The 23813-nt window shown below is 33.4% G+C and overlaps 1 protein-coding gene across 2 annotated transcripts in view; it reads right to left on the bottom strand.

Moving 5' to 3' along the window:
• Positions 1-916: 916 nt before the first annotated feature.
• Positions 917-23813, bottom strand: part of FAR2 (fatty acyl-CoA reductase 2) — a 163579-nt gene continuing 140682 nt past the window's right edge. For both annotated transcript variants that reach the window (XM_074270650.1, XM_074270649.1), the window contains exons 7-12: positions 22867-22985; positions 21941-22008; positions 10624-10795; positions 7314-7443; positions 5014-5141; positions 917-3066 (exon numbers count right to left, since the gene is read on the bottom strand). In XM_074270650.1, coding sequence (XP_074126751.1) covers positions 2904-3066; positions 5014-5141; positions 7314-7443; positions 10624-10795; positions 21941-22008; positions 22867-22985 — 780 coding nt within the window. In that variant the 3' untranslated portion in view covers positions 917-2903. The remainder of the gene's footprint in view (positions 3067-5013; positions 5142-7313; positions 7444-10623; positions 10796-21940; positions 22009-22866; positions 22986-23813) is intronic.

Raw genomic sequence — 23813 nt, forward strand, 5'->3', positions numbered from 1 at the left:
TTCAATTAAACTTTAAGTCTTGTGTGACAAATTAGTTCAGGGAGAGTGATAACATTAGGTTCATCTGACTATTCAGAAAGAAATATAGGAATAACTGAGGTAAATTAGAATACAATTAAGGATGTAAAAGAGCAATTGGATAGATTTTAGAAGGATCAGTTTTTAGCAGAGCAAAGGAAGGAAAACTTGATGGAAGTGGACTAAAGGATAAGACAGCAAACTAGAGCAAAGCTTAAAACTGGATCATGACTCCATATGCAGTTGTATAACTGACTGTGGGGTTGCAAAATTGATTTATTATCAGTAAATGTTTGATTTATGTATCCATTTTATATACCTTTATAGCCAGGGTCACATATCTTAAATAAAAAGGGATTGTGAGTGGAATAAGTTTAGGATAAAATAAGGATGAAAAGGCAAGTTGAAACCAGATATTTGAGTGCCTTGAATTCCAGAATGAGGTATTCATACAAGGCTAGGAAGTTTGTATTAAATGGAAAACTAAAGTTTTGTGTCCATGGAGAGAATTGTTAGCACAATTATTTTGGAACACTAAATGAAGGATGGATTGTAAAGGAGAGAAATAAAAGATGGGAGATATGCCTAGAAGGCATTCATAATTCAGGTGAGAGGTAATGAGAGCCAGAACAAAGATAGAGTTTTGTCTAGGTGTTTGTACCTTGAAGGAATTTGTAATTTAGTAGATTAGAAATGGAAACCCATATTAGTGGAAATTAATGATAAATACATAATAATATTTAATAAATAATAAATAAATTAATGATAAATAAAATTTTCAAAACTATCATGGAGATTCAAAGCCAAAAATGTTTGGTGGGTTTTTTTTTGAGTAGATTTTGAAATTCCCCTGTAAAATCTGTACAAATTTAAAAACACAAATAAAGACACATCATTGGAATAAGGAAGGAAATACTTATTTTTATTTAATTTTTTCTTGATCAAAAAAGTAAAAATGTGATTGATTATTGAAATTGCAGAACATAGTAATCAAAAGGCATAGCCAGTAATTTCTTAACATTTTTGTCACCATCACAGTAAAACATTTTGATTTTTTAAAATCTTTTGTATCTCTGGTTTGTATTTTCTACTTCTGTAGCTAGTACCCGAGAAACTCAAGCAGGGTCATGGTAAAGAGGTGAGGCTTGAACCTAGCTAGGTCTTAACTCTGAAATAGGCTATTTATTATTTCATGCTACTTGTTGGGGCCTGCAGAGAAGATCTCTACTCTTGTTTCATATTTTTCCATTATTGGAATATAAACAAGAAGCTGCTTTTATTACTATATTTTGCTTATTATTGTTGTCATTATTTTTAGCTATTGGCATTGTTAACTTTTGCTTTTCTAGTTGTTGAAAAGAAAGTTCTTGCCATCAAAGTCCTTAGCACTACCAAATGAATTCAATATCTAGAAAGTGGAATACTTTTTTTCAGTGGAATAATTTTTCTTCATTAAAGAAATCTGCTTTGCCGTTGTACCCTCGGGACAATGAGACATTTCATCTGACTTGCATTAGAAATTTCTACATGTATCTCCCCTAACAGAATGTGAGCTCCTTGAAAACAAGGAATGGTCTTTTCTGTTTGTATCCCCAGTGCTTAGAACAGGACTTTGTATGTAGTAAGCCCTTAATAAATTATTTTATTCATTTATCCTTACCCCAGAGAGTGTTTGGAGTCAGAGGACTTTGGCATGAATTTCAAATTCATGCAAGTCACTTACTCTATCTGGACCTCAATTTTCTCATCTTTAAAATGGGAGGATAGAATGAGATAACTTAAGGTTTCTTCCTGTTCAACTATGATCTATGATCTATATAGTTAGTCGATATTTTTGGAGTGAGTGGCTTAATATAATCTAGCAAGTACTGTTTATTAGGACAGAAAAGTAAATGCTCTCAAAGCAGCATTTTGAAAAACAATTTTAGTTGTTTCGATATTATTAACCTGATCAAATTAGCTTGTTCCCATTGCTCCCTAAAAATACAATAAACTTTAAAAATCCTATCAGTATACCCAAAAGGTGGCTTAGTGACCTTTATTACTGAAGACTTAACTTTTTCCTCTGTACATAGCATACCTAATACTGAGTCAGCTAGACCTATCAGGTTACTCATAAATAGAACAATATTTTGAATTAGCAGATGTGGAAAAAGTGCCTGCTCCCTCTACTCTTTTCCCTTGCCTAGGAATTATGACTAAATATTTGGTTTCAAATCCTGCTTTACTTAATACTTTTATAATATTTCATAATTTTCAGTTGGGAAATGTTTTAAAGATATATTTTTGAAAACTACCTCCACCATTTGCCCTCATTGAAGTAACAGCTGAACAGAACTTAAATATAGAGAATTTATAAAGAAAGTAGTTATAAGTTACATAATAATAGGAGAGGGCAGGAAAAATGAGCTTTTGAAGAAAGTAATAAACTGCTAGAGGAATAGTGATTAAAAGAAATTTGAATACTAGTTTATAATTCCAAATTACATAAAGTCAAAGTCTTGGTTAAAAACCCTGTTCTAATGCAAAGATTTTGAACAGTTTATGTTTTTTCTTAATAATGTTAATTTCTTAGTTTGAAAACTCTTTTCTACAGAGATTTGAAAATATTAGTTACATTGAGAGGAAATGGTAAAAAGTTAAAAGATAGCAGTTTCACCTATAGCACTTATTAGTGAGTTGAGAATATGCTTTCTAATGCCGATTTTAAATTGTAATTTTCAAATTTAATCCCCAGAGGGGTGCTACAATCACAGTGTAATCTTGCTCTTAAAAATTCACATTTTCAACTCTAGGACAAATTCCTGCATGGTTTCCAATGCTTGATAGCCACAGTTTGTTGTGTTCAATGAGCTGAACAGAAGATGGATAAACTTTGATTGTTCTCAATGCCTGAAGGTGCTGGATGCCCTGAAGTAGGAAAGGAATTTATAGCAGAGGCTCACCACGAAGTACCAGACATTCCGAGCCATCTGAGATCTTGCAATGAAAAAGCGCCAGATGATGAGGAAAAGGACTGTGTTAAAGAGGTAGTGAATGTTTCTGAGCCTGAGGAACAGAAAGATACATGTGTGATTTTAAAAAGAAACTAAACCTAACAGCATCCACAGATTAGATGGGATTATATTTCAAAGAATGTGTCCCAAAGACACAGGATTAGGAAATTTTTAAGTAAAAGTTGTAATAAAAGCAAAGTAGTCTCTCTAAAATGCACAGCATGCTGGAATTAGTTTATTTATACATAAGATCCATGTGTCTGGTTTGTAAAATTAAATTAACATGCTATCAAGTGATTATAGTTTTGATACCACTGGCACCTCTAACAGTTATGAATGAGATTTTTTTTGTGTAGGCTGGTGGAGCTTTACTGAATTTAGTCATAGCTAATTATCAGAGGATATCATCCTCTATCATCTAGTGGTTTCTAAATTTTCTAAACTATCCTACATTGTTAACATTATTAGAGACCACATTGATCCTATATGATTTTCTTTACTACTCAAAGTACTAGAGAATAAACATTCTCTTCTCTTCCCTTCCCTTCCTCCCGTTTTTTCCCTCAACAATTTGTATTTGGCCTAACTAGTGACTATAACTAAAATTCTTTGGTATGGATTGTAATCCCAGTCTCACTTTCAGCCATTTAGTAAATCACTTGAAATTTGGCAGGTCTTCGGAACTCTGATTACACCATTTCACTTAACTAACTTTGGGCTTACTTTCATATGAGCACAAGTCAATTAAAAAGACCAGGTTCCACCCCTCCCTGTACCATCCCTCCCTCAGAGTATCTCATGACTCAGTATATTATAGTAGCATGTAGTAAATAATGTGTGAGGAAGAGAGACTTATTTTTTTAATCATATTTTGGAGGAGACTACTCCTTTTCACCAGTATTGACTGAGTCTTCAAATCAACAGTAGGCTAGTTGGCTTTGGTTGTTAAACATGTGCTGGCTGAACTGAAATCAGCTGACACTCAGACAATCAGTGACAGGAATGTTCAAAGAAGCTTTCTCTTTTGCTCTTACTCTACTAGCTGAAAATAAGTCCTATGTTCCCAGTCGGAAAATGTGAAGTTGCTTTGCGAACACTTGAGCTTCTGTGGATATATTTGCATTGCCTGACATTTAGCAAGCACTCACTACTATGTATCAAATCCTCAGACTGCCACTTACTGTCTTCCTCATTATTTAGAAAACAATGAAGGAAGACATTTTAAGCTGGGGTTTAGTAGTTCCTAAATAGTTGTCCTTTAGTTGACCCAAATGTTATAGTCCTGTAGACTTTTGTCCTTAGGACAGAGTTGGAGTAATACTCTTGTGGAAAATGTCTTCTCTGCAATCTACTTTAACAGAATTTGGAATAAGCTGTCAATTCCACTGGTAAAATGCAGACTCCCTGCTCTCATACTCTACTAAAAGTTCTATTAGAAACAACTTTTATAAAGGTCTGTTGCTTCTTTTCAAAAAGCAAAAACTCAGCATAACTGCCAGATATACTCTTGGAAGCTTCTTAATGTTTAAGCAATAAAATCCAAACTAGGTCCCAGCATTCAAAGTCCTTCACAATTTGACTGTAACTTACTTTTATAACTATATTTTCCATTTTATCCCATTCTATTCCTTGCTTCTACCAGCCTAATTTGATCACAAAAGCTTTGCATAGCATTATGACCATGCCTTTGCTCCTTTTGCTTTCTCAGCCAGAAATATACAGGCAGGATTGTTAAGGCCTTCCCCCAAATCCTGTCTTTACATTTTTTTCTTATATGATTTTCATTATATTTGTTGCATTGCATACATATTTCTTATATTATTTTCTTCCTATTTTGAAGTCTTTGATACTGACTAAATGTCTCATTTTTAATTTTTCAGATACTATTTTATTGTTTAACAAATAGTTCATGTGTCTGTTTTGTTTCTTTGTCTCTTTTGAGTTTTGTGGGTAATTATAAGAAATCAACAACTATTGTTAATTGACTGTTAACACTTACATTCTTAAATGTCTCTTTGCTGCAGGAATCCCAGCCATATCTTCTTTCAGTAGGTATTTCTTAATTCCCAAGCAATAGTTTTCAGTGTACTCCAACCAATTCAGGTGGCGCACATCAAAATTGAATAACTGAAAGGAAATAACAGTGGTTTAATTGCTTAGATTGAACAGTTGGGGGCAGTAATGTAACAATGCAGAGCTGAGAAATTTATGCATAATGAGATTGCCAAATTAAGGTAATGGTGGAAGGCTGTAATCCAGAAGATGAGGACATGGATGGCTTTACATTAACGAATTGTTATATAAACACTTCCTAAAACCTGTCTGAGAAAATGTCAAAGGCTAAAGAGAGGTAAATAGGAAAAGTTATAACGAAAGTTATAAAGTTAAATGAAATAGTTTTTGTTAGGAAGAAAATTCCTAACAAGAGCTATTAAAAAAAAAAAAGTGGAACTGATTTCCTTGCAAGGAAGAATATATTTCTTTTGAGATATATTGGGGAGAGGCTGGATGACTGTCAGGTATGTTAGAGTGAGATTTCCTTTTGGGTATAAATTGAACTAGATGGCTTCCAATTTTTAATTATGCAATTTTGTTACAGCCATCTTTAAGAATTTGAAAGACTTCCAAGACCATTCCAAAGGACTCATAATGGAAAATGTTGTCCTAATCCAGAGAAGGGACTAATAAGAATCTGAATGCAGACTGAAGCATATGATTTTTCACTTTATTTTTATCGTGGCTTTTTTGCTTTGGCCTGTTTCTTCTTTCACAACTTAATATGGAAATATTTTTACATGATTGCAAATATCTTTATCAAATTGGGAGTGAGGGGAGAAGATTCGAAACTCATTTTTAAAAAAATGAATGTTAAGGCTTCTGGGAACCAAGATGGTGGAATTGGCGGTGAATCTTTGTAATTCTCCCATGTTCATCTCTAGACAATCATAAAATAGTCCAAGCCAAGTCTCAGAATAGAAGCCAGTTAGGGTGAAACTATATCCACTCCAGGTAACTTGAAGGATTTGCAGAGGGGGTCCTTTTCACTTGGTTAAAGGCAGCAGTCTAAGATAGGAAGCTCCCCAAAGAGCCAGCAGCAAGCCCCATTTCAGCAAATCCAGCAGGAGATCCTGAGTCCCAGGATGGTGGAATTTCAACGTCAGGACACCTCACATACTTTGGCAAAACAACTGATTCCAGCTCCAGCATAGCTCCAGACAATTAGGCATCTTCCAATAGCTAGCTATACGTCCAAGTATCTCAGTGTAGCCCCAGGGAAACAGAAACACCCCACGTGACCTCAGACATGCTCAGCACACTATTAAGAACCCCAGCTCAGCACTAGGTAAGCTGTCAGTTTTCTACAACCTTCAACAGCATCAGCCGTTCCTCACCTTACCCCCACAGCCACCACCAGACTGAGGGGGTGAGGAGAGGCTACCCATGAACCTCAGGGCAACATCAGAGCATCACTACATAAACAGCCAGAACTTGAGCCACTGGCACAAGAAACTTAAGACAGTACTCTTTCCATCTGGGGAGCAGAGCTCAAATTTAAAAGAGGAATAGGGCAAAAATAGAATCTGACCATAGAAAACTATTTTAGTGACAAAGAAGATTGAGACACAAACTAAGAAGAGGATAACAATGTCAAAACCCCAAAGAAAAAATGAGAAGTGGTCTTAAGCCCAGAAAAACTTATACCTTAAAAATCATATTATACAAGAGGTAAAAGAAAGATTGTGGGAGAAATAAGTGATGCAAGAGAATTACAAAACAAAACCAAAAACCTTAAAAAGTCGGAACTCTGCCCAAAGTATTTTTTTTTTTTTTTTGCAGTTTTAGATATGACATAGTTTTATGTTACGCTACTCTTCTTATTTATAAGTTTGTTAATATACCACTTTCAATATCCTTCTTAAAAATGATATCCAGAAGTGAACATAGTACTTGAATGTTTATATAGCAGAGGGCTCAGTAAAACTATTACTTTTCCTGCCTGTATTCTATATAGTATTAATGGAGCTTAAGAACACAATAGCTTTGGGGGATATCATATATTATTGACTCATCAAACTTACTGTCAGCTAAAACTCTGATTATTTTTCCATTAATTATTCCTTAAATATACTCTTCCACATAATTATGTTTGCTTCATTTCTCAAGTAGTCTGCAATTTTTTAATAATTATTTGCTTTGCAAAACCTTTCTATCCTCATCAGCCTGTTCTAGTCAGTTCTTCATGGTTTCTAAATTATCAATGTCCAAATTGTGAAGTATTAAATTCAACACAATACTTACTTTCTGGTCCTCATTACTTAGCTGAGACATTAACATTTCTGTATTGCATGTACTCCATTCCCAACTGCGATTGATGAAATAGTCCAACATGGAAATGGTTTTCAACATGCGATTCATCAATTTTGCCATTCTAAAGCAGAGAAAGGACAGAAATAAATTTAAAGTGTACTTTATATAGTTGTCAGCATGTCTGTTTGGTAACCCACACTGTGGAAAACAAATTATTTTTAAGAAAACATTAAAATTATCAACTGCTATTCTCAATATGAATTTATGTGAAAACCTTTTTACCTTTACTAAATACACACATACACACACACACACACACACACACACCCTCTGGTTTACCAGGGAACAATCTCATCTCTTCTTATAACATTACATAATGCTAGACATTAAAAAAGGGATAGGACCTATGGGGCTATATAGGCCAATATGGGTATAATTACTCATTGTAGGGGTCACAACTTCATTTAGTATTCATGGAGCCTAAGTAAACCAGCTTTTGTAATATGGCATTAAATTGGTCTTTTTCTATTCCTTTACCAATCAGACCATCTTTGCTATACTACATGTGTAGTAATAAGCATATGAGGCACAGGTATTTTCATTTGGCTGTTATGAGAATTCAAAATAACATTTTCTTTCAGGACAATTTTAATTATAGTAAAATTTATTTACAGATAAATCCCATTATCAGTCAGTGAGAATTTTTAAAGCACTTAATGTATGCCAGCATTGTTAAGCAATGAAACTATGAAGAAAGGCAAAAATACACTTTCTTCTTACAGGAAATTCACATTCTAATGGGGGAGATGGCATATAAGAAATTGTGTGGACATATACAGTATATGTATGGAAGATAATTTTAGAGGGAAAGCACTTGCAACTCACACTGAATCAGAACCTCAACTCTTCAATTCTCTCCCAGCCCTTCCCTCTGCACTGGGAAGTCTCACCCTTTCCCCCTATCTTGCCCTCTTGATAAACTGGTACAGTCTTGTACTGTTCTCTTGAGTTCCTGGTCCTTTTATCAGATTATCAATTGTTCCCTGCCAAACCTAAATCTTGAATGATAACTTTTAGTATATACCACTTTTACTTCAATAAAATTTTTGCTTAACAGGTGGAAAAAAAAATCACATAACTTCTAATTGGATCTACAGATTGTCCCTCTCTGTCACCCTTCTCTATCACTTATCTGCAATCACTTCTGATCTCCTGGTTCATTTCCTACTGCCTACAAATATATCCAAGCCATTAAAAAACCCTCACTTAATTCTTTCATCTGTGCTAATTATCTTTTATTTCTTCTGCTTTTGTAGCCAAACTCTTTGTACTATAAGTACCTCCACTTTCTTTCCTTTTATTCTTAACCCCTTACAATCTGACTTATAACTTTATCATTCCTCTAAAATTTTCCTCCTAAATTCTTAGAGATTTCTCTTGATTATGAAATCCAGTGACCTTTTCTAAGTCCTCACTTTTCTTGAACTTTCTGCAGCCTCTGGAACTAATGATTACTCTTCTTGAATCTACTCTTGGTTTTTGGATAGCACTCTCTCTTAGTTCTCTTTCTACCTGTCAGAACACTCAGTTTATTTTGATATATTCTCATCTAGATCATGCCCACTGTAGGTGTCCCACAGGACTCTGTCCTGGGTCCAAATGATCTCATTGGGTTTAATTACAATCTTTATTTTGATAATTCTCAAACTTTCATTTCAAACAGCCTTTCAGATATCTTGACCTGGATGTCCAGTTGGCATCCTAAACTCAACATGTGTAAAATTCAATTCATTATCTTTCCCCCTAAACCTAAACCATTCTCCTAGTCTCTTGGGCTCATAGACTGGTATCATTCTTGATTCCTGGCTGTTTTTACTTTACATTCTCCATCTACTAAAACCTGTCAATTTCAGCTTTGCAATATCTCTTTCCTTCTTTAATATTGACACCATTTGGGTACAGGCATTTATAACACCCAACGTGTACTATTACAATATCTTGTTGGTGGCTCAACCTGTCTAAAGGCTCTCCCACTCCAATGCATCCTCTAGTCAGACATGAAAGTGATTTTCCTAGAGCACAGATCTGACTTGGTCATATTCCTATTAATAAACTCCAGTAGCTCCCTATTGACTCTGAAATCAGATACAAAGTGCTCTGGCATTCAATGCCTTTCATAATCTAGCTCCTTTCTCTTTACCATTTTCTAGTCTTCTTACACCTTATTTTGTGATGTACTTTTTTAATCTAGCAAAAGGGAAACACCAGGAGAGACTTCTTACGGAATGTAGACTTTGGCCTGATTCTAAAAGAAAGCCAGGAAGGAGAGATCGGGCAGAATAACTTTCAGAATAACTCCATGAAAAGTCATGGAGATGGCAAATTAAATGTTGTATACCAGGAAGTGAACTATGTAGTAGCTGGATTGTTGTTCAACCTTTGGTCAGAGAACCAATGACATCAGGAGTGAGATATATTGATTTGAACTTGGAGTCTGAATGGAGATTTATTTTTCATTACATCTATTTTACTATTTTCACTTTTGTTTTTTCTCTTTCATGATTGGAATTCCCCTTTTTCTCTGATTCTTTTTTTCACAATAAAACTACTGTGGAAATATGCTTAATATGATTGTACCTATTGTAACCCATATCAAATTGCATGCTATCTTGAGCAGGGGGAGGAGAGGAAGAGAAGTAGAATAAAAATGGAAATCAAAATGTTATAAAAGTAAATGTTGAAAACTTAAAAAAAATAAAAGCAACTCTAAACAAATTTTGTAGTTTTCTAAACCAGTTGTATGCATATATTACAAAGGATCTTCACAGCCTACGACATAGGTAGGGCAGATGGCATAATCCCCATTAGAAATGAGACTAGGAGCAGCTAGGTGGTACAGATTCTAAGTGCTAGAGTACTAACTAATTGAAGTCAGGAGGACCTGAGTTCAAATCTGGATTCGGACACTTAACACTTCCTAGTTGTGTGACTCTGGGTAAGTCACTTAACTCAATTGTCTTAGCATTTAAAAAAAAAAAAGAAAGAAAAGAAAAATGAGAAGACTGAAACTAAAAAAGTTAGAATGACTTGCTTGTCATTGCAAAATAATTTTGTCAATAGTCAAACCCAAGTCTACTAGCTCCAAATTTAGTACTCTTTTCATCATATCATATTATCTGATTTCTTTATTCATATCTGAAGGGTGATTACTCTTTGAATGTGTTCTAAATTCATTCAGCATGAGTGTGAGTTTCCAATTCCACCAATCAATGACAATTTTCATATTAGTTTATCTTCTCACCTGGGCTTTCTTCCTGTAAGGCGAAGATAAAAGTCATACATCACTGCAGGAGCCATGTGACTAATAGTATTCCAAAGGTAAGTTGAGAAGTTGTTGGTTGTGAAGTCAGCATTTGGCCTTCTAAATGCTTTCTCAAGGGGAGCTTTTTCAAAAGTGGCTAAGACTTGAAATCCTGGAAAATAGTAGACAGAGAGGTATAAAATAAGTTCTATTATGTACTATAATATAAGTTTGTTGGAATACATGAAACATCACATAAGTGAAAGAAAATATTTATTGCACTTTTAAATAATGAGGTTCACCTATCAGAAAACAGAATTTTTCCTAGTAAATAGCAAAAAAAAAATCAATCAAAATGTGCTGATATCAACTTCCCAATCCTTTTTAAAGATAAAATTGGGTCATTCTCATCATTTTCACTTGAGAAATTTAATTTATATGCTGATTTTAAAGAGCATTCTTTATTCCTAGATCAACTTGTCACTGTTACTAAGCACAAAGTCAAGCAGCACCTACAAATACATAAGTATTCTTTCTAAATATTTAGAATATAGTCCCTTCTGATAAATTTTAACTTTAAAACACATTTGGGGGGAAGTGTTAAGTTGTCCAAATCAACACAATTTGAGCTGTCTTATCAATTCCTTATAGACCAATAATTTTAATCTATTACTTGAGTCCCAATGACAGAATTTTAGATTACTATTCAGTTAGATATTAATCATTAAGGACTTACTGAATGTCATTTATATTAAGCACTTGGATACAAAAAAGAGCAAAAAAAAAAAATCATGATCCCTAGATGATTTCACAATCGAATGAAACAGACTACATACAGACAATATGTAGAAATAAACTGAATGAATGAATAGAAAACAATTGACAGAAGGAAGATGCTAGAATTAAAGGAGAAGATTCCTGTTGAAAGTGGGATACTAGTTGAGATTTGAAGGAATGCACAAGACATGACGAAAGGAGCATCATAGCCATGGGGGACAGCAGATAAAATGTTCAGAATTGGGAAATGGAGTGTCTTGTTTGGAAAGCAGCCAAAAGGCTAATATCACTGTTTCAAAGAATTGGACCATTCTCCCGTTAAAGGATACCCATTTGGTTTCCAGTTCTTTGCTGTCACAAAAAGAGTTGCTTCAAAAATTTTGTACATATGGATCCATTTCTTCTTTCTTTGTTCTCTTTAGGATATAGACTTAGCAGTAATGTTGTTGGGTCAAAATTGTTTTAAATTTGCATTTATCTCATTATTTACAGCATTTTCATATTATTTTAGATAACAGATCTTTTATTTGAAAACTGCCTGTGTTTATTTCATATTTATCAATTGGGGAATGGCTCTTGTTCTTGTACTTTTGAGTCAGTTCCTTATATATCTTAGAAATGATATCTCACTACACAGAATCCCCATCCCCCATTTTTTTGCTCTTCTAATTTTAGTTGAAGTGGTTTTGTTTATGCACATTTTTAGAAAATTTTATATAATTCCAAATTGTCTGTTTTACTTCCTGTGAACTTCTCTAAATCATTTTGGTCATGAACTTTTCTTTTTAGCCACAGATCATGACAGGTCTTTCATGATCAAATTTGGCACCTTTTATGTCCAAATCAGCTATCTACTTGCAGCTTGTTCTTGGTGGGTAGTATAAGATGTTGGTCTATATTTAGTTTCTGCCTTACTCCTTTCCAGTTTTTCCAACAAGTTTTGTTGCATTGTGAATTTTTGCCCCAATAGCTGAGATCTTTTAGATTTAGTATTTTATACTAGTTTATTCTGTTTTCTGTTTTTCTATATGGAATACTAAATATATTTGATCAATCAACCTCAATTCTTCTTAATCAGTGCCACATTCCTCTGATGACCACAACTTTGTAGTATGGTTTGAGATCTGATGCTGCTATGCTCCCTTCCATCCCATTTTTTATTTCCCTTGATATTTTGAATTTTTCTTCCTTTAGATAAATTTTGCAATTTTTTTTAGCTCTATAAAGTAATCCTAGTTCAATTCGTTTGGCAATGAATATGTTAGTTAATGTAAGTAGTTTTGTCATTTTTATGGCTTACCCATGAACAATTTTTTTTCTCCAATTATTTAGATCCATAGTTATATAAAAATGTTTTTATAATTGTGCTTATATTAAGTTCCTGTATGTTTCTTGTCAAGTTCCAAACTATCTGTAATTTAAATGCAATTACTTTTTCTCTCTCTGTTGGATTTTGTTGTACTACATAGGTAATGATTTATGAGTTTTTTAAATATCCTAAGAAACTGGTAAAGTCATCGTTTCAATTAGTTTTTTAATTGACTCTGTGATTTTCTAAGTATCTTCATATATCTTTGCAAATATAATCATATCTGCATATTGAATATTAATAATAATAGACATCTTTGTTTTATTCTTATCCTATTAGAAAAGCCTCTAGTTTATCCCTATTACAGATAATGCTAGGTTTTAGTTTTAGATGGATACTGTTTATATTAAGAAAAGTTCCATTTAATTCTATGCTTTCCAGTGCTTTCCTTATTTCTATTCATATAAAGTCACCATAATAATATTACTAAATACAGGTCCATGCATGTCACATAGCCACTCAAAAATCTTTAGTGATCCCTACTTGCCTATAGGATAAACATGGAAATATCTTGACAATCAATGAAGGTTGTCTTAAGTGATAATAATAAAATAGATACAATAATAAAAATAATAACTATTTTACTCATAATCATTAATTAGTTTTAATCTATCTTTTCTCAGTTTTCCTTCACAAATTGGTTTATTACTTGTCAAACTTGACATTACATCTTCCATCCTTGTTCATGAGCATAGAGTATTTATGAAGCCTAGAATGCATCTTTTCCTTATTGTCACCCCCTCATTTAAATCATTTAACATTTCTGTGCTTCAGGTAATTCACAAAGACTACCAAGTTATGAACAGATTACCAAATGAATTGAAGGTATCTCCACACTGGACATTCACTACACCAATGAAATTAGGGTCTAGATTTCCTCCCCATCCATCCATTCTCACTGCCAATCATCTTCTAACATGTTAAAGTATATTGTATCATTTGCAGATTTGATAAGCAAAGTCATCTGTTTCACTGATTAAAAAATGTTAAATAGTATAGGGCCAAACATAAAACCTCTGGATATTCTATCAGAAACTTTCCAATTTGACTAACCTAAATCAAGGCAGGCTAACAAGCATTTAAAAGCAACATTCAAACATTTTTGTACATGAATATGTACAAAATAAAATTGAGATGATCTCAGAAGGCATTAAGGGATTGGGAAAGGTTTTCTTGTAGAAACTGTGATTTTTTAACTGAGACTTTAAAGAAGCCAGAGAAGTTAGGAGACAGGGTAAAAAAGGAAAGAATGAAAATGCATTGGAATCAGTATAAGAAAGAGAACAGTATCACTGAGTCACAGAATAACTGAAAAGGATAATAAGGTATAAGAAGACTGCAAAGATAGGAAGGAGCTAACTTATAAAGGATTTAAAAACTAAATACACTAAAGGAAGATCATTTTGATAGCAGTAGTAGAGTGAACTCAAGTAGAGAGAGAAAAGACAGAGAGACCAATCAGAATACTGCAGTAGTTCAGGCATGCAGTGATAAGGCCTTACAACAAAGTGATGGACTGTCAAAAAAGAGAAGGGGATATATGTGAGAGACAATAGGAAGGTATAATCAACACAATTTGGCAACTTATTAAATATGAAAATATGGAAGGGTGAGAAAGTAAGGATTCTGAGTGATTAGGACAATAAGTGAGAAGTTATAGAGTAAAATTTGGAAAAGAAAGACATTGAGGTGTTTTGGTTTTATTGAGTATAACATCTATTAGACATTAGTTTAAGGCGTTTTAATAGGCAAATGGAGGTGTGAGACTAGAATTAAGGAGAATTTAGGGTTAGATAGATCTGCTAATGTGACAACTCTTTTCAGTCCAGTTATTCAGTCAATTCTAAATGCATTTGACTGTTATTGCCTAATTCATAATGTTATCTAAAATTTCTGTGCCTTATTCTGTTAAATTAAGTATTTTAATATATTTTTCCAATTATCAGTTTCATTTAAATTTTCAGTTTTATTGAAATATAATTGATAAAATAGTTTGTAATAATTGTCTGTTTTCTCTTTACTTTTTCCCCTGAGGCTCTGTTCTCCTGAAGGATTCTGTTTCCTAGATTATCATTTAAAATGAGCTCCAGCAGTGCTCACTCACTTGATTCCTGATTCAACTCACTCAATGAATTTCTCTACTTTCTTGTCTCCACCTTGCCTGCACTTGAATACTTTTCCACATACATCTTTCTCTACTTTCCATCTTCCCTTTATTTGTGATCTTCCCCCATTAGAATGTAAGCTCAAGCGCTTTTCAGAATTTAACTAGCAAATAGTAATTTCTTAATAAATGATCCATCTTTGGTTGTGAATTACCTTTTTTCATTTTTTAAAAATTGGGTTGCCTTTTCTTTTAAATCAAATAAATTAATGGTTTGTCTATTTTGTCTTGAGAAAACAGCTCCTAGCTTTATTTAATTCAATAGGTTTTGTTTTATCCTTCAATTTTATTTAGAGACTCAATGACAGAATCTTAGGTTAGTGTTTAGTTGGTCAATAAGCATTTGTTGAGTGCTTACAATGTTCAGGCACTATGCTAAGTAATAGGGATACAAAGAAAGGCAAAAACATTCTCTATTGTCAAGGAACTCACCAGTTAATGGAGGAAACGTTAGTTCTGTTTTCATGTGTGTGTATGTGTGTGTGTGTGTGTGTGTGTGTGTGTGTGTGTGTGTGTGTGTGTATAAGATATACAAACAAGATATACAGGATAAAATAAGATAATCTTGTAGAAGGGCTCTTGACTGAATCTTTAAAGATGCTAAGAGGCAGAAATGAGGAGGGGAGAAAAATTAGAAACTTAATATCTTACATGTTAATGTTAAATGTTAAAAACTATTTTTATATGTAATTGGAAAAATAAAATACTATTGAATTAGGGGAAAAAAGAAAAGCATACAAGCATAGAGGCAAAGAAAGAATCTCATGAACCTGTTATCTGAATGAAGAAAAAGAAGGTTGAACACATACTACATACTCAATAGCTTTTTTATAAATGTCATGAACACAAGGGAATTGTATATCCTCTATATTACCAATTGTAAAATGATAAAGATGAGATTTGTTATAGATTATTTCTTGAAAGCTCATTTTTCCCCATACTAAACTCTTTTGGAGAATGAATGGAATTAGATGATTATTTCAATAAAAATTTTGTGTAGATGGAAAAATAAGCATATTGGTCAATAGTTGTTCATATATATTTGATCTTACATTGTTAATAAAGTCTGAACTTTAAAAATATATCATTACATATATATATATATGTACTATTTATATGTAATTGATTTGAAAGTTGTAGATTTATTCTTTTGACATTTCTATTGAATTTGAGATTTCCTTCAAGCCTGTAGGTAGCCTGTGGAGTTACAGGTGGCTTCAGTTTTCAAATATTGGCTGCAATTTCAGATGAAGTGACATACTCATTATATGTATATAGTGTGAGTAGGAATACTGATCATGTATTACTGTCCCTATGCATTCAAAGTTGGTCACTTATATGTACTTATAAATACACATACACACCCACACATTCATAAATGACCAGAATACTTATGATGAAACATGTTACCTATCTCTTGATAGAGTTAATAAACAACACTTTTTTTTTGGACATGGTAATGATAGGCATTTGTTTTGCTTGACTATACTTATTTGTTACAAAGGGTGGCGTTTCATCTTTCAGTTTTTAATGGGAGAAAAGTTTGGAGGAGAAAAGAAAGTGTAGCTATAGCGATGTCAAAAAATGGTTATTCTATCTTTTAAAAAAAAGCATGAAAGGAACAAAAGTAAATAAGATAATTAGAACAGTTTTGAAAGTAATTAGAGAATGTGTTACATTTTTTTAAAAGCACGTGGTATAAGTAGAGATTTGTGGTTTCATATGCAATCTTTTTTGTGTTTTGTTTATATATAGAAATGTTGATTTAGTGTGTATTTTTGTTCAGCACATAAAAAATTTAAAAATGATTAAATAAACTTTCTAGGAGTATTTTGGATTTCAATATTACAAGTGTATATTCTACAGGAGAATATAAAGTATATGGAATATGTTAGGTGGTATGTACACATGCAGTACATATACTGCATGTATGAATTTATAAATTATGGATAAAAAGTTTAAATTATTAGGTGTTGACACCAAAGCATAAATCTACTTTTCTGCCATTTTATTAAACTGGAATGTTTTAAATGTTAAGGAATCACAGAAAGTCCAAAACAAACTAAGAATTCCCTGGGGATTCCTCACAAATCAATCAAAAACATGTGAAGGAAAGTGAGTCAAAGAATCAAACTTTTTACATTGAGATAATAGGATAGATACCACATTACTTCTCTCTAATTCATTTTCTTTTCTTTTTTTTTTTTTTTTTTTGGTTGAGGCAACTGGGGTTAAGTGACTTGCCCAAGGTCACACAGCTAGGAAGTGTGAAGTGTCTGAAGTAAGATTTGAACTCACTCAGGTCCTCCTGACTTCAGTGCTGGTGCTCTATCCACTGTACCAACTAGCTGTCTCTCTAATTCATTTTCTATCACATTACCCAAAGGAAGTGTTCCAAATACTTTCTCTTCAAACTTCTCACACTATCCTTTTCTCTACCTTCTCAGAAAAGGACCTCACTCTATCCTTTACTTAGAAAAGGGCCATTTGCCATGTGCTTTCTCTCTCATTCATTCATTCAGCCATCTATCCATCCATTTTAAAATTTATTTGGTTTATTTAGTTAAGACTATTGGCTACGTCTCAAAAGCCCTTAAGATCACTTTTTATTGTTTCCTCATTTACTCCCAGTTCTAGTGAATAGAAGAATAGGGGAAGCGAGGTGATACAGTAGTTAAATATTGGTTCTGGCATCATGAAGATCTGAGTTCAAATGTGACTTCAGACAAATCTGGCAAGTTACTATTTGCCTCATTTCCTCATATGTAAAATGGGGACACACAGGAGAATAAAATGGCAAACTTCTTCCATATCTTTGCCAAAAAATATTTAGAATTGATAGTGGAGCTAGGATGGTAGAGAAAAGGCATCAATTTGCCTGTTCTCTCCCCCAAATCCCTCCAAACACTTTTAAATAATGCCAAAAGACAATTCCTGGAGCAGCATAATCTATAAAAGGATGGATTGAAATAATTTTCCAACCAAAGGCAATTTAGAAGGTCAGAAGGAAAGATCTATAGCACCCAGGTGAGAGTGGAGCAGAGACCAGTGCAGGCTCAGCAAACAGGTATAGGTTTTGGCAGTCACTGAATTACCAAGGGCAGTTGCTTCTAGAGCTCACAGTCCACAGATGATAGGAGGTTAAATCAAATGGTCAGAAGGATATTATAAGGATCTCCTTGCTATCACTGAGGCAGGATTTTATTGCTTTTCCCATATTCAGATCCAGGTCATAGTTCTGGATGACTGGCCCAAGGCAAAGAGAAGCACTAGCACACCAGAACTTACAGAAGCAATGGAGCATGAATTCTCATCACAATGCCAGTGCAGAAAAGAGTGCTTGCAGTCACTCATAGACCAGAGTACAACTTAGATTATACCTTGGAAAAACAGAAAACTTAGAGGTCCCTAGAAGTATCTCTGAAAACAGAGACACAAAACTCTTGCAACATGGCACTCTCCATCCTGGAAACAGTCTTACTTTAACAAAGAGTTAAAAGTCAAAAAATTCATGGATAGAATACATGGATAGAGTCTGGAAGATCTGAGACTTGACACTAGCTGTGTGACAGCTAAGTCACTTAATCCTGATTGTATGCACACATATACAAAGTTAAGAAAAAGACTGGAAAAACAAGGAAACAACAAAAAAATATTCTGACCATAGAAAGTTGCTATAATGACAAGGAAAATCAAAACATGTACTCAGAAGAAGATAACAAAGCCAAACTCTTACATTTAAAGCCTCCAAGAAAAATGGAAGAGCTCAAGAAGGATTTTAAAAATTAAGTAATGGAAGTAAAAAATTGGGGAGAGAAATGAGAATGATGCAAAAAAAAATGAAAAATAAATCAACAACTTGGTAATGGAGACACAAAAAAATACTGAAGAAGGCACCTTAAAAAAAGAGTTAAACCAAATGGTAAAAGTATATTTTTTTAAAAGACAATTAAGAAGACAATGCCTTAAAAAGCAGAATTGGCTAAATGGAAAAAAGATATAAAAGCTCACTGAAAAAATAGTCCTTTACAAATTAGAATTGAACAAATGAAATCTAATGACTTGATGAGAAATCAAGAAACAATTAAAAAACCCCAAATGAATGGGAAAAGATTGGAAGGCAATGTGAAATAGCTCTTTAGAAAAATAACTGACTTGGAAAATAGATCCAGGAAAGAATAATTCAAAAATTACTGGATTACCTGAAAGCCATGATTAAGAAAAAGAAAATACACATTATCTTTCAAGAACTTATCAAGGAAAACTGTTCTGATATTCTAGAACCAAAGGGTAAAATAAAGATTGAAAGAATTCACCAATCACTGTATAAAAGAAATTGCAAAATGAAAACTCTCAGGAATATTATAGCCAAATTCCAGAGCTCCCAGGTCTAGGAGCAAATATTCCAAGCAGCTAAAAAAAAAGCAATTCAAGTATCCTGGAGCCACAGTCAGAATCACACAAAATTTAGAAGCTTCTACCTTAAATTATTGGAAAGCTTGGCATATTCTGGATTTGATTCTGAATATTCTTGGATATTCTGGATGGCAAAAGAGGATTACAATCAAGAATTACTTACCTAGCAACACTTCAGGGGAAAATGAATATTCAATGAAGTAGAAGAGACTTTCAAACATTCTTGATGAAAAGATCAGAACTGAATAGAAAATGTGACTTGGACATGGTTATGGGCAAAAATATAATTTAAAAATATATTTAATAAAGCAGCCCTCTTCTGGTGGTAAAGAATTGTAAATTGAGGGGATGCCCATTAACTGGAGAATGACTGAAAAAATTCTGGTATGTGATTATGATGGAATACTATTGTACTACTATAAGAGATAATGAGCAAGGAAAAGAATTCTGGGATAATGGCAGAGTAGATTAGAAAATTCCAAACTCTCTAGATTTCCTCCACAGACAAAATGAAATTGCCAAAGTGGACCAATGAAAAATAAATTAGGTTTGGGGCAAAACAGGGGTCCTTCTGTGACAACAGGAGGCTCCAGGACAAAACTTTGGCTAATGTAAAAAAGAAATATTTCCAGATTAGTTTCACTGAAACAGCAAGCAGGGAGCCCTGTGGCTAATTAGGTTCAGAGGTAGCCTCAGCCTGAACCACAGGAATGTTTACTTCCTGGACAATATGGGAAGTTGGGGATCTGAGTTCAGAAAGATTCAGGCAATCTCTGGTCTGAATGATAGTTCAGAACCAGTACAGGCTTGGTGAGTGCAGTAAAGGAGAAGAATCAGCAGGGATAGGAAATAAGAAATGTACACAAATACAGTAACAATGATCAGGAGTAAAATTTATTAGGAAAAAAAAAAGGGGGTAATAATCATTGACCTCAGACAAAGTAAAACAAAAAAGATTCAATCAAGAAAGAAATCTATATATTTATATCAGGCACATTAATATTGTTTAGATGTATGTGTATATGTGTTTATGTGTGTATATATATATACATATATGTACTAAGCATGTGTATATAGATGTATATGTATACATACAGACATATGTATACCTAAATATACACATGTTTAGCTGTAGAAAGTTAACTTGGGGAAAATTGGAGGGAAGAAGAGGGGAAAAGAATAAAGTAAAAAGTGCACAGCAGAGAACAAAAGAAATTTGCAAGGAAGCCAAAGATGGACAGCTATAAATGCCGACATCTTCTATTATTATATATGCTTTCTTGAAATGGAATTTTAATGTTGCATATTTTTGAATTCTATCTTATGTTCTGCTGTACACATGACAATTCTTTCATTTTCTCTTTGTTTTTTTCTTATTTTGCATTTAAGTTTTAAATAAATAAATGCAGTTCAAAAAGAAAGAACCTGAAAAGTCTTCCATGAGCTGAGGCAAAGTGACAGCAATATGTACAAAGTAACAGCAATATTGTAAGATGATCAGCTGTGAATGATTGAGTTATGAAAAATGCTAGACATACCTAGAGAAAGAACTGGTGGTGTTTGAATACAGATTGAAGCTTACTTTTTTAAACTTTATTTTTCTTGATGGTTTTTTGTCATTTTTATATATATATATTTTTTTCACAATATGATTAATATGGAAATACTTTGCCTTTTCAATGGAGGTGTGGTAGAAAGGGAGAAAAAATGTTTTAAAAACAAATATTCCAAAGTGTTTTTCTCTTGATTATCAGATAGAAATGATGAGCAGGATATTCTCAGAAAAATCTGGAAAGTTTTCCATGAGCTGATGCAAAGTAAAATGTATTATGTACAAAGTAACAGCAATATTGTAAGATGATCAGCTGTGAACGATTGAGTCATTCTTAGCAATATAATGATCCAAAACAACTCTGAAGGATATATGATGAAAAATGCTAGATATAACCAGAGAAAAAACTGAATGAAGCAGACTTGTTTTTTTTTATACTTAATTTTTCTAAATTTTTATCCTTTTTGACCTTCACAGAATTTGATACTATTGACCTCTCTCTCTTCTTGAATATTCTTTCTTTTGAGAGTTTTTATGACAATACTCTCTGTTCTCATTAGAACATGAGTCTTGTCTGACTGTCTCATTGATCTTCAGTTTCCTTGTATGGATCACTATTCTTATCATGTCCTTTATTGTACCCTAAAAATTCTGTCCTTAGCTCTCTTTTCTCCTCTCTTGTTGACTTCATAAGCTCCAGCCATGGTCACTCCTAAGCTCTGATCTTGCAGTACCTCCTTACCTGTCATTAAATTGTGCTCTTTAAATTTATACTTTTTGTACATTTTTTTGGAATTAATATCCATTCTTAAAATGACCTCAAAATTTCCCCTCAAAAAAGAGTAATGAAACATGTGCATTTAATGCAAACTATCACACTCAACTAATTGAAAAAACAGGGAAAACCAGCTCATCTGGTTAGAGTCAAGAGTTTTAAGTTAGTCTAGTATCAATAGAAGTACAGACATCACTGCTTTGACAGTAATGGAATTACTGCTTGTCCCAAGTAATTCACATACCTACTTGCTAGAAAACTTACCCAAGTCTGTCCACAAGCAAGGATTGAGACTTCCACTTGTGCAGTGATAGATTAAAATGGATTTTGGTCTGAAAAATAAAATAGAAATTAGATAAGTACAGCATTGTAAAAGAGAAAATAAAATTGTCTTTAGAGGAAAATGATTGTTTAATGGTAGGCAATGGTTTTTAGTGTCTTGGGGTTTCATATACAAGCTAGGATCATTCTCATTTTCTCCTCCTACTTTGAGATTTATTTTGCTAAATGATTTAGCAAAATGAAACTGAGGTAGGATAAGAAGTGATGTTTTAGGTCAAATAGATGGGCAATATTTATTCATGTTACGTTTATGATGATGCAAGATATACCATAGAGCTGCAAACTCTGGCTACAGGTAACCCTTGGAAGGCATATTTGTAAATTAGGCAGTGTTTTTCCTGAATGTAATTAAGGGATGCTGAATTAGAAAACTTCTAAATATTTGACTTTTCATATGGTAAATGACATTTTACTTACTACTATAAACCTACTATCTTTCCTTCTAAATTCCAGTCTGCTTCCTCCACACTTCATATGGCTGTAGTGGCAACACCTTTCTTCCAGTCCCTCAAGCTTATAGAATAGGAGTCATCTGGATTCCTCTCCATCTTCCACCATCCCCATATCCAAGCTACTGCTAATCAATTTCACCTGTTTTATATTTTTAAATATTTCCCCTTCTGTCTTCTGACTCTGACACCACTTTAATGCAGGCTTTCATCACCTCATGCTTGGATTATTGTAAAAGCCTACTGATGGGTCTCCCTTCCTTGGGTCTCTCCCCACTCAGCTCCTTTAAAAAAGATAGATTTAATAAATACCTTTTCTCAAACTTGAAATCTCTTTTGTTTTAAAATGCACCCAATACATTAATCTTCCTTATCATCAGTATTACCAGAAATCCATACCTGTGAACTGCAGTGTGCCACCCTACAGCCAGAGTGAGGTTAATGACTAGATCCACTGGGACTACATCTGCCACAGCTTTTGGAGTGGCCTTTATGGAACGTAGAAACCCTTTCCCAGCCTGCACAATGGACAAGAACATAATTAAAATCAGACTTTTGGGCAGTGTGTAACTCAAGTAGCTTATACATTCAACTTTTGAAATCTCACTTTTTTACTTTTTTAATTTTTTTTAAACTTTTTAAACTTTTCTTTTTTACTCCTGTTTGCTGAGTATAATGGCTTCCCTTTGCCCATCAGATCAGATCTAAACTTCTCATCCAGTATGGAATGGGTTTGAGTGGGTTTCAAATACTGGCCTTGACACTTATTAGCTGTACTATGGACAATATCAATTTCCCCATCTATAAAATGGGGACAATAAGATCCATGGTTAAGAAGCAATGTAGTGTCTAGAACATCAGGGTTCAAATCCTACTTCTGACACACACTGGCTCTTTGCCTTAGATTAACTCCCTAAGTCTTTAATCTGTAAAACAGGTACAACTCTGTTGTCTTGATAGAGGATAGTTTCTCTCAGGAAATTCCATATGCTGGTAAAATCAGAAATCCAATTGAAAAACAAACAAACAAACAAAATTAAAAACCCATCCTATCCAACCCTGTCTTCTATTGCTATCTGATATAAACTCTTTTCTAAAGGTTTATAAAATAAGGTTTATAATATATAAATATATTTGTATAAATATATAAATATATAAGGTTTATAAATATATATAATAAAGGTTTATAAAAGGTTTTTAAAATGTTTATTCATGTATTTCTCCTTACTTGAAATCCCCTTCCTCACATCCAAAGTTCTCTAAATTCTATCTATCTTTCAATCTATATTAAGGCTCACCTTGTCCATTGGTCTCTCTTCTTCCCATAGATTTTATTGTCAAATTTC

Source organism: Sminthopsis crassicaudata, chromosome 5, assembly GCF_048593235.1.
Source record: "Sminthopsis crassicaudata isolate SCR6 chromosome 5, ASM4859323v1, whole genome shotgun sequence".
Lineage (NCBI taxonomy): Eukaryota > Metazoa > Chordata > Mammalia > Dasyuromorphia > Dasyuridae > Sminthopsis > Sminthopsis crassicaudata.